The following is a 15,157-nucleotide window of genomic DNA, read 5'->3' on the forward strand; positions in this document are numbered from 1 at the left end:
AACCATTCAATTAATCTGTTTTGTTCACTGATGTACTGCTCAAAAAATAAAGGGAACACATGGAGTTACATTGTGCTGTTTAAGTGTTCCCTCTGTATTTATGAGCCGTATATTTCAGGGTTTCTGCAGGTTTCACCAAGTCAAATTTAAGGCTTTTTAAGACTGTAAAGAATGAAATTTCAGACTTATAAGGACTAAACGCTAAGGATTTTTTTTGTAGCCCAGCAAGAAAAAATCTAATTAGTTATTTCTTAGCCACATATTTAAAATTTTGGGTCAAAACAAGTATACCTTAGTTGTATACAACATAACTTAAAAAAAAACTCTTTACAAACTAAATGTATGCACAACAGACTGTTATAATATAAGTTATGAACGTTTTTGAGATGTAGTGATTGGATGCGTGTTGGATCGATTAGGTAGCTTTAGATAAACAAAGGAAAATTAAGACTCGTTTAAAATGATTTATGACCTAAAATTTCAGTGCATTTAAGACTTTTTAAGACATGGATACTCTGATATATATATACACATACATACATGCATATATACAGTATAAACATATATCAGATCAAATGCATCTATCTATCTATCTATATCTATCTATCTATCTATCTATCTATCTATCTATCTATCTATCTATCTATCTATCTATCTATCTATCTATCTATCTATCTATCTATCTATCCATCTATCCATCCATCCATCCATCCATCCATCCATCCATCCATCCATCCATTATAATACTCAATCATCCATCCATCCATCCATCCATTATAATACTCAATCATCCATCCATCCATCCATTATAATACTCAATCATCCATCCATCCATCCATTATAATACTCAATCATCCATCCATCCATCCATTATAATACTCAATCATCCATCCATCCATCCATTATAATACTCAATCATCCATCCATCCATCCATTATAATACTCAATCATCCATCCATCCATCCATTATAATACTCAATCATCCATCCATCCATCCATTATAATACTCAATCATCCATCCATCCATTATAATACTCAATCATCCATCCATACATTATAATACTCAATCATCCATCCATCATTATAATACTCAATCATCCATCCATCCATCCATCATTATAATCAATTGTCCATACATCTATCCATTACTATGCTTAATTATCCATCCATCCATCCATCCATCCATCCCTCCATCTATCCATCCATCCATTGCTATATTCAATTATCTATCCATCCATTATAATACTCAATTATCCATCCATCCATCATCCATCCATCATTATAATACTCAATCATCCATCCATCCATCATTATAATAAATTGTCCATACATCTATCCATTACTATGCTTAATTATCTATCCATCCATCCATCCATCCATCCATCCATCCATCCATCCATCCATCCATCCATCCATCCATCCATCCATCCATCCATCCATCCATCCATCGCTATATTCAATTATCTATCCATCCATTATAATATCCATCCATCCATCCATCCATCCATCCATCCATCCATCCATCCATCCATCCATCCATCCATCCATCCCTATAATCAATTATCTATCTATCCATCCATCCCTATAATCAATTATCTATCTATCCATCCATTATTATATTCAATTATCCATCCATCTGTCTATCCGTCTATCTATCTGCCTGTCCGTCCGTCCGTCTGTCTGTCTGTTCTTTTTTGTTTTTGTTTTTTATTCTTGTGTGTGTATATGCTAAAATAAATTATATGTATTTAATTATAAGATATACATGTAAATTCTTGCACAAGACACTTGAGTATGGAAAAAAAAAACATAAATCTTTTTTATAAATCTTTTTTCTGTGTGTAGGCAAAATATTATATTAATTAATAACTAAATTAAATATGAAAATGATATATGAATATATATAAATCTCAAATAATAATTAAATAATAAAAATGCTTGTATTAAATAATGCTTGTATTCTCAGTGTGTGTAGCAGTATGTTTTAAAATAGAGAGTTAAAAATACAACTAAGCCTAAATAAGGACAACATATAAAATGAAAGCAGATTAAAACCATTAACTAATATATACAGTCTATAGTGATGTTTTAATACCTCACTAGCATTTATTTAATTAATGACAAAATAATCCGTGAACAAGTATTTATTTCTGCATTTATTTCTCTGTTCGCGTTAGGATGGATTTTGACGACGAGGACGGCGAGGGACCCAGCAAATTTTCAAGGTAAAACCTCACACCATTTCCAGCTTTCCAAACCACCCGATTAGACCACAATCCTCCATGTCCTTTGTGTTGTGTTTTCAGTTGTTTGAGCATATCTTTCAGCTGTGTGTGTTCATCTGTCATCAGCTTATGTTTTCTTTGAGTTGGTGTTGTTTTTAAGGAGCTGTAAGTCTCGACTGACGGTTCAGCGTTAGTGGAGACACACTGACCCCTGCTGGAGACTCAGGACAAACGCGCACAAAATCCATCAGTAAACGTTAAAACTTCGGGAGACTGTCAATGTTTACTCGCCCGCATGCTTTTTCATGCTGCTGACGAACATGGGGTGATTAAATGATGATGCACAAGTCAAGAAGCAGGCACAATTAAAGTGCAAAAAATGAAAATATACTAATATAAAAAAAATCTATCTATATTTTTTTAAAGGTAAATTTTATTTAATATGATAAGAATTTAATTTAATTTAAAAGGGAAAATAAAAGCATTTTTAGTAGTATCCAGAGTTATTATAGTTAATTACAAATGTATAAAAAATACAAAATAATTTTATTTCATGAAATACAAAAAGTGCAGGAAAGTGAATACATGATTATATACAAGTCAAGCAGACATAAAAGCATTATAATAGAATTATTAGCCCCCCTGAATTATTAGGCCCCCCGTAAAAAATTTCCCTAATTTCTGTTAAACAGAGAGAAGATTTGTTCAACACATTTCTAAACATAATAGTTTTAATAACTCATTTCTAATAACTGATTTATTTCATCTTTGCCATGATGACAGTAAATAATATTTGACTAGATATTTTTCAAGACACTTCTATACAGCTTAAAGTGACATTTAAAGGCTTAACTAGGTTAATTAGGTTAACAAGGCAGGTTAGGGTAATTAGGCAAGATATTATATAATGATGGTTTGTTCTGTGGACTATTGAAAAATATAGCATAAAGGGGCTAATAATATTCTCCCTAAAATGTTTTTTTTTATATTTTATTCTAGCCGAAATAAAACAAATAAAACTTTCTCTAAATGTAAAAATATTATCGAACATACTGTGAAAATGTCTTTGCTCTGTTAAACATTATTTGGGAAATATATGTTAAAAAAAAATTCAAAGGGGCCTAGACTTATAATAAAAGTAGTTTTACATTTTTTAAACTCCATTTTAAGGACAAAAACTGAAACTGGAAAGGATTAAATAAAAACACTGAATAATTTATTAACGTATTATAGTACAAATAAAACCATAAAATTAAAATAAATGAGAAAAAAATGTTGTAATATTAATAAATTATTCCTGGGTAACTTGTTTATCATAATTTAAGTGCAAAACAATAAATAAAGCAAATACAAATATGAAAATAAATAAGCATTTAAAAGGAAAAATAAAATAATTTAAAAGTATCCCGAGTTATTGTAGTTGATTACAAATAAAACCATAAAATATTATAAATTCATTAATTATAATTATTAAAAAACTAATTTAAAAAGCAATACAATTAAAATGAAAAGCAACAATACAAAAGAGACGGAAATAAGTCGCAATATTAAAGTAAACTGATATAACATACAATATGTTGATACAATAGTTACAGTGAAACTAAATGTATCAATGAATTAAATTTTAGGTAGTTGCTAAAATTAAACAAAACACAATTTCTCATGTTTGGTTTATTTTTACTTTAGATTTGCTAAGATTAATTAAAGCAGACATAGCAAATGTGTACAACACTGAGATACTGACACTTACTGTAGTTTGTGTTTTTATTTATTTTCTTTTGTTCTTCATTATCACATTACCATATTCACACACACTATCTGTAAGTCAAGCCATACAACACAAGAAATATGCTTCATAATCACTTCATTTTAGCCTCAATCATAAACTTCAGAGCTTCTACACCTGCTCACGTTCCTTACATTGCTCTTTTTCTGTCCGACAGGTATGATGATGATCAGATTCCTGGTGATAAGGAGCGTTACGCCAGGTAGGAGAAGATCCTCCACGTAAACAGAAAAATGGATCTCCTTCTCTTCAATTATGGCTATTTAAAGGGGCAGTTCACCCAAAACTGAACCTTTACTCACTGTTAACTCTACTTCAGCTGGTTATTAACGTTTATGAGTTTCTTCATTAGGTTGAACACAAAAAGAAGATGTTTTGAAGAATGTTTAAAACCGGTAACCATTGACTTCTATTGTTGAATAAACAATGGAAGTCAATGGTTACTAGTTTTCTGCTTTCTTCAAAAGTGTATATGAAGCGCTCAGATGCAAAAGCCGCTAAACGCCATTTCTGCCATAAATGAGATAACGGCATTGAGTGAATGCTTAGTCACGTACTACACCATCAACAAATAGATTTGCTTCAAATCATCTGAATCCCAGCGTCAGCGCTTTCAGAAATAACAGTTTGTTGGCAAAAGCCGCTAAGCGCCACCTGCCTTTGACAGCGAAAGCCGCTATATACCGAGACCCAATCAGAAGCGGGAATTGAATCATATGTTTACAATGTAGCAGCAAGCTGATACACCGGCTTTTATGAAGAGACACATACCACTTAAATTGTTAAAATAAGCAGCTACCATTGACTTGCATTGTTGGAATTGCAGTAGAAGTCAATGGTTACCGGTTTTCAGCTTTCTTTAAAAATATATATATATATATATATATATATATATATATATATATATATATATATATATATATATATATATATATATATACATACAGTTAAAGTCAGAATTATTAGCCCCCTCTTGATTTTATTTTATCATTTTAATTATTTCACAAATTATTTTTAACAGAGCAAGGAAATTTTCACAGTATTTCTGATAATATTTTTTCTTCTAGAGAAAGTCTTATTTGTTTTATTTAGGCTAGAATAAAAGCAGTTTTTAATTAAAAAAAAAAACATTTTTGGGACAAAATTATTAGCCCTTTTAAGCTAATTTTTTTTTCGATAATCTACAGAACAAACCATCGTTATACAATAACTTGCCTAATTACCCTAACCTGCCTACTTCACCTTATTAACCTTGTTAAGCCTTTAAATGTCACTTTAAGCTGTATAGAAGTGTCTTGAAAAATATCAAGTAAAATATAATTTACTGTCATCATGGCAAAGATAAAATAAATCAGTTATTAGAAATAAGTTTTTAAAACTATTATGATTAGAAATGTGCTGAAACAATCTTCCCTCCAAACAGGGGCGCTAATAATTTAATTCAGGGGGGCTAATAATACTGACTTTAGCTGTGTGTGTATATATATATATATATATATATATATATATATATATATATATATATATATATATATATATATATATATATATATATATATATATATATATATATATATATATATATATATATATATATATATATTAGGGGTGTAACGGTTCACAAAAATCATGGTTCGATACGATACAATGGTGTCACGGTTCGGTACGTTTTCGATACAGCAAATAAAGAAAAAAGCAAGATGATTTCTCTGATTTAATTTTTTTATGTATTAAAACTATCATAAAAGTATGATCCTGTTTTTTTTTTCTTTTACTTTAAACAGTGATAGACCTGTACTTCCGGGGTTTCTGCTTAGCAGCAAATAAAACAAATCCTTCTCTATACTTAAAACCAACAAGCTTCCTATAAAAATAAATATAATATTGTAGTTAAACAAATAAAAAGAAAAGAACACTTTAGTTTTATATGGAGCTCAGTTTCAACCAATTTTTAAGTTTTTTTATTTCCAGAAAGATGAGTGTCCACCTTTTCAGATCTGCTTGATGTCACCTGCCATTTTAGTGGATCTGAAAGCAGGAATTATCTGACTGAAATGGGCCTATGAAGGAATAATGTAACGGGGCTCTATTACATTTAACAGTTTCTTAAAACCTAACATTTCCACTACCAATTAAGATCTCTCAGATGTTTTTTTTTTTCCATCACTCTCTTGGTAGCGGTGATGGTGCGCGACTTATCTGAAGAGCAGTGGGGGCGTGTGCGTGCGATGTACCTGAGCGGCGGGGTTGAGTTGTGCCCAACGTACATGAAGAGCTGGGAGGGATGAGATGCGCGATATCCAGAAGATTATCATTCGTTTGCGGGCATCCAGGAGTCTCCCGAAGCTTCCAGAAGACGGGGATGTCTGGGATTACATTAACGTTCCTTGCCATTTTGCGAGCTAGTGTAGTGTTACTTAAAAATAATAATAAAGAAATAAATAAATAAAAAAAAAAAATATATATATATATATATATATATATATATATATAGAAAGCTGAAAACCGGTAACTATTGACTTCCACTGTTATTCCAACAGTTGAAGTCAATGGTAACCGATTTATATATATATGGTTGGATATATATATATATATAAATGATGAAAACCAGTAACCACTGACCTCCATTGTTGCAAAAAAACAATGGAAGTCAATGGTTACTGGTTTTTAAAACCATATATATATATTTATATATATATATAGAAAGCTGAAAACCGGTAACTATTGACTTCCACTGTTATTCCAACAATTGAAGTCAATGGTAACCGATTTATATATATATGGATGGATATATATATATAAATGATGAAAACCAGTAACCACTGACCTCCATTGTTGCAAAAAAACAATGGAAGTCAATGGTTACTGGTTTTTAAAACTATTGACTTTACATATTTTTTTGATTACAATGGAAGTCAATGGCTACCATTTTTATACATAAATGTTTGAAGCTGTAAAGCGGCAACCAATGACTTCCATTGTTTTTCCTACACACACACACACACACACACACACACACACACACACACACACACACACACACACATAAATATATATATAAATGGTAGCCATTGACTTTCATTGTAATAAAAAAAATATGTAAAGTCAATAGTCATTGTTTTCAGTTTTCTTCAAAAAAATATAAAGGAGAAAAACAATGGAAGTCAGTGCTAACAGGTTTTCAGCTTTCTTCAAAATATTTTCTTTTTTAGTTCAACAGATGAAAGAAGCTTGTAAATGTATGAAACAAGTAAAGAGTGAGTAAATGATGGCAGAATTTTCAGTATTGGGTGAACTGTCCCTTTAATTATCCTCCACTGGCACGTTCATCTCAGAGTCTTGTGGCTTTTTTGCACAGATACTGAGCCGCAAGATTTATTGGATCACATTTTGTGCTTTAAAGGATTTATTCGCAAATGTCGGCGTTTAGTTTATTACAGATGTCTCTGCTAAATCATCAAGATGAAGTATATATAAAAAAGTCTTGAATGTTTTAAAGTGTCGCTGTAGATCAGTTCAAGGATCTAAAAAATTTAGGGTTTCTTGTACGAGTTTCACAAAAACGAGCAAGAAGTTGTTCAGCGAGAGCAAAGAGCTGAATGCTTCCTTTATAGTAATTTAAAAATTAATGTTCATCGGTTAAAGTCAATGTCAAAAATATGCAAGTTAATGAGGTTAGCCGTGCGGCTAATATAATAACACAATTGATGATGCAGCAAACTAAAAAGCGAGGTTTAGGAATGCTGCACTCACCAGAAAAGGTAAAAATTGTTTTTTTAATTGTTTTTCACATTGGAAATATTTTATAAACTAATAAATAATAGCTTCAAGAGCCTGAATTTCTTTTATATATGTTTATATTTTTGTAAAAATGAAATCAAAATGAAGTCTATACATAGTTTTAAATGTACATTATTTAGCTATTTATTTGGTGTTAATAATTATATATTATGTTAGTAATAATAATAATAATAATCATCATCATTAATTTTATAAATATAATGATTACAAAAAGCTAAGTTTTACAGTGTACATTCACCGGCCACTTTATTAGGTACATCTATCAATAAGGACCAAAATCTTTGAGGAATATTATCAGTACTTTGATGAATCTTTGCCACAGTTCTGAAGGCAAAAGGACCATCCCGGTACTAGTAGGTGTACCTAATAAAGTGGCTGGTGAGTGTATGTGTACATCCCAGTGACTATCACAGCATATATATTATATACATTACTATTATAATTAGTATTTTGTTTGATTTAATACATTACAAATTTACAAAATAAAAGATATTAATATTTTCAGTATAGTACTATTACTGCTATTAAATATTGTAGTATTTTGTATAGTATTTTGGTTTAGTAATTACACTTAAAATTTTTGTAATGACTGTTATCAACACTTACAGTATAGTACTTTTATTGATATGATATGCAGTACTATCATGCACTGTATATTATATTTAAATACATTATAAATATATGTAATAAACGTTATTAATACTTGCAGGATAGTACTATTATACTATTATGTACAGTATTTTGTTATAAATATATGAAATGATACAGTTATTAGTGCTTGAAATATGTCACTAAGTAATGTTATGTTAAATGCTTTTTATGTACTTTATTTTATTGTTTAATTACGTTATAAATACATGTAATAAGAATTATTAATACTTGCAGTGTAGTACTATTATTATATTATATACAGTACTATTACGTACAGTATTTTATTATAGACTTATGACAGAATACAGTTATTGCTTATGCTTGAAGTATGTTACTATTATTACTGTTATGTGCATTGCTTTTATTTACAATATATTATTATTTAATTACATTATAAATAATAAATAATTTATTAATGCTTGCTGTTATAAGTTCAAATCATTAGTTTCCTGTGAATTTATTTTTTTATTTTAAACATTTGTATATATAAGGAATTTTTCACAGTATTTCCTATAATATTTTTTCTTCTTGAGAAAGTCTTATTTGTTTTAATTCAGCTAGATTAAAAGCAGTTTTTATTTTTTTTAAGAAACATTTGAGGTCAATATTATTAGACTCATTAAGCAATAATTTTCTACAAAATTTAGAAATGTTAAAAAAATTCTACAGAAATTGGGGAAAATATGTACACGTGGGCTAATAATTCTGATTTCAACTGTACATTATATTATTATGTTTAATTAATCTATATAAAACATAAAACTAACAGTAAAGTGTTGGTGCAGTGCATGTGTCTGTGTGTTTGTGACTCTCTGCTGTGTCTTATTGTTGTTGGTCTGCGTGCAGAGAGAATCACAGCGAGATCGAGCGGCGCAGACGAAATAAAATGACGCAGTACATCACCGAGCTGTCGGACATGGTACCCACCTGCAGCGCCCTGGCCAGAAAACCAGACAAACTCACCATCCTGCGCATGGCCGTCTCTCACATGAAGTCCATGAGGGGAACCGGAAACACCTCAACCGACGGCGCCTACAAACCCTCCTTCCTCACTGAACAGGTGAGCCATCAGCAGCTGCTGTTTTCAGGGTTGCCAGATTTTTTTTTGCTAAAGTAAAGTAGCCCAAAGGCCAAACAAACTTTATTTTTAGTTGTCCCTTTAAAGGGAACTATTATGCTTTCTTTTACAAGATTTAAAATATGATGTCCAGAGGTGGGTAGAGTATCCAAAATCTATACTCAAGTAAAAGTACTTGCAGAAATTTTTACTGAAGTAAAAGTAGCAATCTTAAAAGTTAATCGAGTAAAAAAAGTAAAAAAGTATCTGATGAAAATATTACTCAAGTAAATAGTTAGTCGTTACTTTTCAATATATATATTTATACAGCTGAAGTCAAAATAATTTTTTTCTTTTTCAAATGTTTCCCAAGTGATGTTTACCAGAGCAAGACATTTTTCACAGTATTTTCTGTAATATATTTTCTTCTGGTGAAAGTCTTACTTGTTTTATATCGACTTTAATAAAAGCAGTTTTCAATGTTTTCTAAATAATTTTAGGGTGCCTAATTACCCTAACTTGCCGAATTAACCTGGTTAAGCCTTATAATGTCACTTTAAGCTACATACTAGTATCTTGAAAAACATCTTGTGAAATATTATGTGCTGTCATCATAGAAAAGATAAAAGAAACTTGTTATTAATTATTAGTTATTAAAAGTATAGAAATGTGTTGATAAAATCTTTCTGTTAAACAGAAATCGGGGAAAATATACAGGGGGGCTAATAATTCTGACTTCATATGTGTATATTTTATTTATATATGAAGTCATACATATAAGTCATTAACACACTGTTAACCATTTAAAATATAACACTTAAACATTATTTTTTAATATTAAAATTGTGCTTAAATGTTTTATTTTTAATGGTTAATAGTGTAACAGCTAATCATTCCATTATACAGCAGTTTCTTTAGTTGACCCATAGTTATTATTAATAAGGTTCAATTTGGGATAATATTGACACTTACCAGTAGGATGTGTTTTTTTTTTTAGGTTGAAGCTGTAACTCATGTATACAGTAAGTTGCAATGTCAGTTCGATGTACAGCAAGGATCGCATTATCAAACTATTCTTGTTTACATCTTGGAGTGAAAACAGACTGAACATGTGTGACCTGGTCTGATAAACTCACCACACAGACAGCGTGACCGTCCTGCTCGAAACCGAAGATGGCCATGGCGTGACCGCAGTATAAACCAACTCACACGCCTTTCTCGACTTCAGCCATTATCCCAACCATTGATTCCAACAGAAAGCGGGAGTCTCTACAGCAGGCATGTCCAAACTCGGTCCTGGAGGGCCGGTGTCCTGCAAAGTTTAGTTCCAACCCCAATCAGACACACCTGGGCTAGCTAATCAAGCTCTTACTAGGCTTTCTAGAAACATCCCTGCAGGTGTGTTGAGGCAAGTTGGAGCTAAAATCTGCAGGACACTGGCCCTCAAGGACCGAGTTTGAACACCCCTGCTCTACAGAAACCTCTCGCGACTCAACTTCTCCAATACTGCGCCTCGCGATATTTGCAAACAAGTCATATGAATCATATTTATTATCATTTGACAGTAACGAAGGAGCACTGCCAGATGTAGCGAAGTAAGAGTGCTGATTTTTCTCTAATCATTTACTTTAGTAAAAGTACACATTGTTAAAATGTACTCAAAAAGTACATGTTACCCATCAATTTTACTGAAGTACATGTAACAAAGTAAATGTAATTCGTCAATATCCACCTCTGCTGATGTCCCTGGAGTATGTATGTGAAGTTTCAGCTCAAAATCACCAACAAACAATGCTTCATAACTTTTTGAATATGCCTCTTTTAGACTTTGATCCTAATTGGGTCTTTTTAGTAGAGGTGTGAACCTTTACTGGTCTCACGGTTCGGTTACGATTATCTTTATCTTTTTTTCGGTTCAATTCAATATCTCGGTGCATCACGGTGCATTGATGATGCTTTCTATATACTGTGTTATATTTTAGGGGGGAGGCTATAACAAGCTTTCTGTATAAACACACAGACACTTAGCACCACACTGTCTCTCATTCAAACACATACACAAACATAGACAGCACCAAACAAACACACACACACACACACACACACACTCTTAAGCCCTCGCAACAGGGAGAGCTCGCGCTGAGCAGAAAAAGAAAAAACGGAAACACTTTTCCGACGGCCCCTTACTGAGAGCTCCTCTCACCGCAAGCTCTCCCTGCTAAACACATATTGGGAGGGCTTAAACGGAGCATTGATTGTAATGTCGAGCAAAAAAAAAAAGAAAGACAGCTGTGAAACACAACCAGCTTTGTCTTTTTGTAGGAAACTCACTTTAGATTTTTTTAGGGTAAGAGGTTTTTGAGTTATTGCCGTCTATAACTGAATGTGTGTCAGAAAAATCGAAAACAAAACCAACTGAACCACGCTCATTTCTGGCGCCCCCCTGGATGTACAGCGCCCTTAGCATTTGCCTATGGTGCCTATGCCACGGGCCGGCCCAAGTTGCCTGAGTGTTGTAAATACTCGCGCTCGCCTCCCTCGCGACAAAGCGCATAGGAGATAAATGACGTCAGTACATAATAACCGGTTATGATTATTACTGAACCGATACAGAATTGTCCGCGTCTGCATCGCGGTGCACCGAAGAAACAATTAATTTTGACACCCCTACTTTTTAGTGACTGTCACTTTAAATTCAAATGAGCTTGTGCTCTATTTAAAAGAGGGCGGATCTCCAAATGCCTCTGTGTCAGCATAGTGGCAGATTCAAAACTTAAAAAATCTTCAGCAGGTACAATCAGAGCCCCAGAGGCAGATGGCTTCTTCTCACTCAGGGCGGTCTATGCTAATGAGGGAGAGATTGTCACTAATGGGCGTGGCTTTTTACCAAAATGTCATTTATAAACCTCTCATGTGAATCTGAATCTGTTTGCTGTGGCAGGAGCTGAAGCACTTGATTCTGGAGGCGGCCGATGGCTTCTTGTTCGTGGTTGCGGCTGAGACGGGACGGGTGATCTACGTGTCTGATTCGGTGACTCCTGTCCTCAACCATCCGCAGTCAGAGTGGTTCGGTAGCACACTGTTCGAGCAGGTCCATCCAGACGACGTTGACAAACTGAGGGAGCAGCTGAGCACGTCTGAGAATTCAATGACAGGTAAGAGAAAGCTGCTTTAAATGGATTGTTCACACAAATAACGAAAATGAACTCACCCACAAACAGCCTCAACTGGTATTCATGTATTCATTTTAAGTTTTATAATCACACTTGCAGCCTGCAGAGAAACTTTGATTGACATTCTCACTTTGTACATGTGATCAGAGGGAGGAAGCTCCGCCCATTAGTGACGATCTCTCCCTTATTGGCAAAAGACTCTAGGGCAGGGGTGTCAAACTCAATTCCTGGAGGGCCGAAGCCCTGCACAGTTTAGTTCCAACCCTGCTCCAACACACCTACCTGTAGGTTTCAAACAAGCCTGAAGGACTCAATTAGTTTGATCAGGTGTGTTTAATTAGGGTTGAAACTAAACTGTGCAGAGCTGCGGCCCACCTGTGCTCTAGGGACATCAGAGACTTGTTTTACATCTGGTAAAAAGAGGCATAATAGGTCCCCTTTAAGGTTACTGTAAAGATCATATAGTTTTATATGGTATATATATGCGATCTGACAAAAGTTATGTCGTCTATCCCAGTATGCTATATCATAACTTTTATTATTTCTGATGCGTTTTAAATAGACTGGAAGGAAGGAGAAGTGCTGAGATGTCCTCTTTAATATTTCTCTGCGGGGAACATTCAGTCACCTCATTAGTATTTGAGACGAGGCGAAACTTTAATCAGCTCTGAGGTTTTCAGCCCAACCGCTGCTTGTTTGTGACAATCTGCATTCAAAGTTTGAACAAACAGTAGAAAATGGAGCTGATGAACTTCATATGAGAGAATAATTGCAAAAGTTTTGCTGTTGATTTTAAGATTTTTGGGGGGATGATGAAATAAAATCAAGTGCTGGGGTGATCAGAATCTTAGTTCAGTTTGACTTTATTAATCCCCGGAGGGAAATTTACATGTGACAGCAGAGCTCTCCATACTAAAAATAGATAAATAAGTTACATACATATAAAAAACAATAATTGAATTACATTTCAAACTGCACACCTTGGTTCCAAAAACAACGAGTAAACACTTGTACATATCTAATATCTAATTAAGTTCAGCACAATTCATCTGGTATGACTTTGGTTATACAATCTGATCACTGTTGGTAAAAAAGACTTCCTGTATCTTTCTCTGTAACACCGGGGTTGAATTAATCTTGTACTAAAAGAACTTGCACACGCTTGGACTGTTTCAAAAAGGGGATGACTATCGTGGTTCATTATACTAACAAATTTGTCCAGCATTCGATCCTGTGCAATCTCTTCTATGGTAGGTAGTGCACACCCCACAACAGACCCTGCCCTTTTTATAAGCTTATTTAATTTGTTTTTCTCCTTCTCCAACAGTCCCCCTCCCCAATCTTAATGGGAATGTATTAAGCTGAACAGACAATTATGATATATCAAGGTATATATATTTACTTTTTGTTTTTTGCATTTAGATATTAATAAAAATCAATAAATAAAAAGTGTGTGAACATACAAATAGTATATATTTACTGTTAGTTTTTTTATTTATTTATATTTTATTCATTGAAATAAATAATTGAGCAAACATAATGTATGATTTATCAAACTATATATTTACTTTATTTTATATTTACTAAGTTTACTAAATTTATTCTATACTTTATATTATATTGCTTTTGAGTTATTAAATTAAAATAAATAAGGTATTGCATTTTAATATAACTTCATAAGATGACTTGAGTAGCTCTATTTGGAAAGAATTCATAATTTTGGGAAGACATCTGTGTGAAATATACAAAACTTAACAAAATAAAATCAAAGTACAGATGAGAACAGAACAAAACTAAAAGTGAAGTAAACGATGCTTCTCGGTTTTTGGAGTCTAACAGCTTTGTGGTTCAGAAACGCAATAATCAAATGTAAATTAACACCATTAAGTCGTCATCGGATAAATAATTAAACAATTTTTGTTAAAATCACAGACTTTCTTCAAGCTTTAGAAATTCTTGTGCCCAAATGGTTTAAATTCAATTGAAATCCTAGAGTCATAGGCCTTAAAAATACATTAAAATGAAAATCCTTCACACTATTACAACCTATTAGATTAGGTCAAGATTTATTAAACCCAACATGAATTTTCAGGTCCTGCAGTGTTTCTCAAGTTTTGCACATTGCGATATCGAAGCTGAAACAGTATATTGTGCAGCCCTAGTTACATGTTTTCAACATTCTTCAAAATATCTTAATTTGTGTTCAACAGAAACAAAAGACACTCAAACGGATTTGTAGCAAGTGATGGTTTAGTAAGCGATGGCAGGATTTTCATTGTTTGGGTGAACTGACTGGTATTTGTTATTCGTTTTTCCACTAGATGGCGACAGACACACACGACAAACACTGTTTCTTTTAATTCTTTGAACACCTGCAATGTTTCAGAGCTAAATTATTCTCCTCTGATAGAGAAACAAAGAAAGAAAAAACACTTTACTGTGGGCAATCTTTCCATCCTTTTTC

General features: G+C 32.8%; 1 protein-coding gene across 7 annotated transcripts in view; it reads left to right on the forward strand.

Annotated features, from left to right (window-relative positions):
- arnt2 (aryl-hydrocarbon receptor nuclear translocator 2) overlaps positions 1-15,157 on the forward strand; it is a 179,285-nt gene that overhangs the window by 29,555 nt on the left and 134,573 nt on the right. For 4 of the 7 annotated variants that reach the window (XR_012382515.1, XM_009302938.5, XM_073907119.1 and 1 more), the window contains 4 exon segments: positions 2,178-2,225; positions 4,169-4,213; positions 9,310-9,523; positions 12,462-12,675. Coding sequence is in view for 5 of the 7 variants with exons in the window: in XM_009302938.5 (XP_009301213.1) it covers positions 2,178-2,225; positions 4,169-4,213; positions 9,310-9,523; positions 12,462-12,675 (521 nt within the window). In the remaining 2 variants the exon portion in view is untranslated. 7 annotated transcript variants of the gene reach the window in all.

This window comes from Danio rerio, chromosome 7, assembly GCF_049306965.1.
Source record: "Danio rerio strain Tuebingen ecotype United States chromosome 7, GRCz12tu, whole genome shotgun sequence".
NCBI classification, from domain to species: domain Eukaryota; kingdom Metazoa; phylum Chordata; class Actinopteri; order Cypriniformes; family Danionidae; genus Danio; species Danio rerio.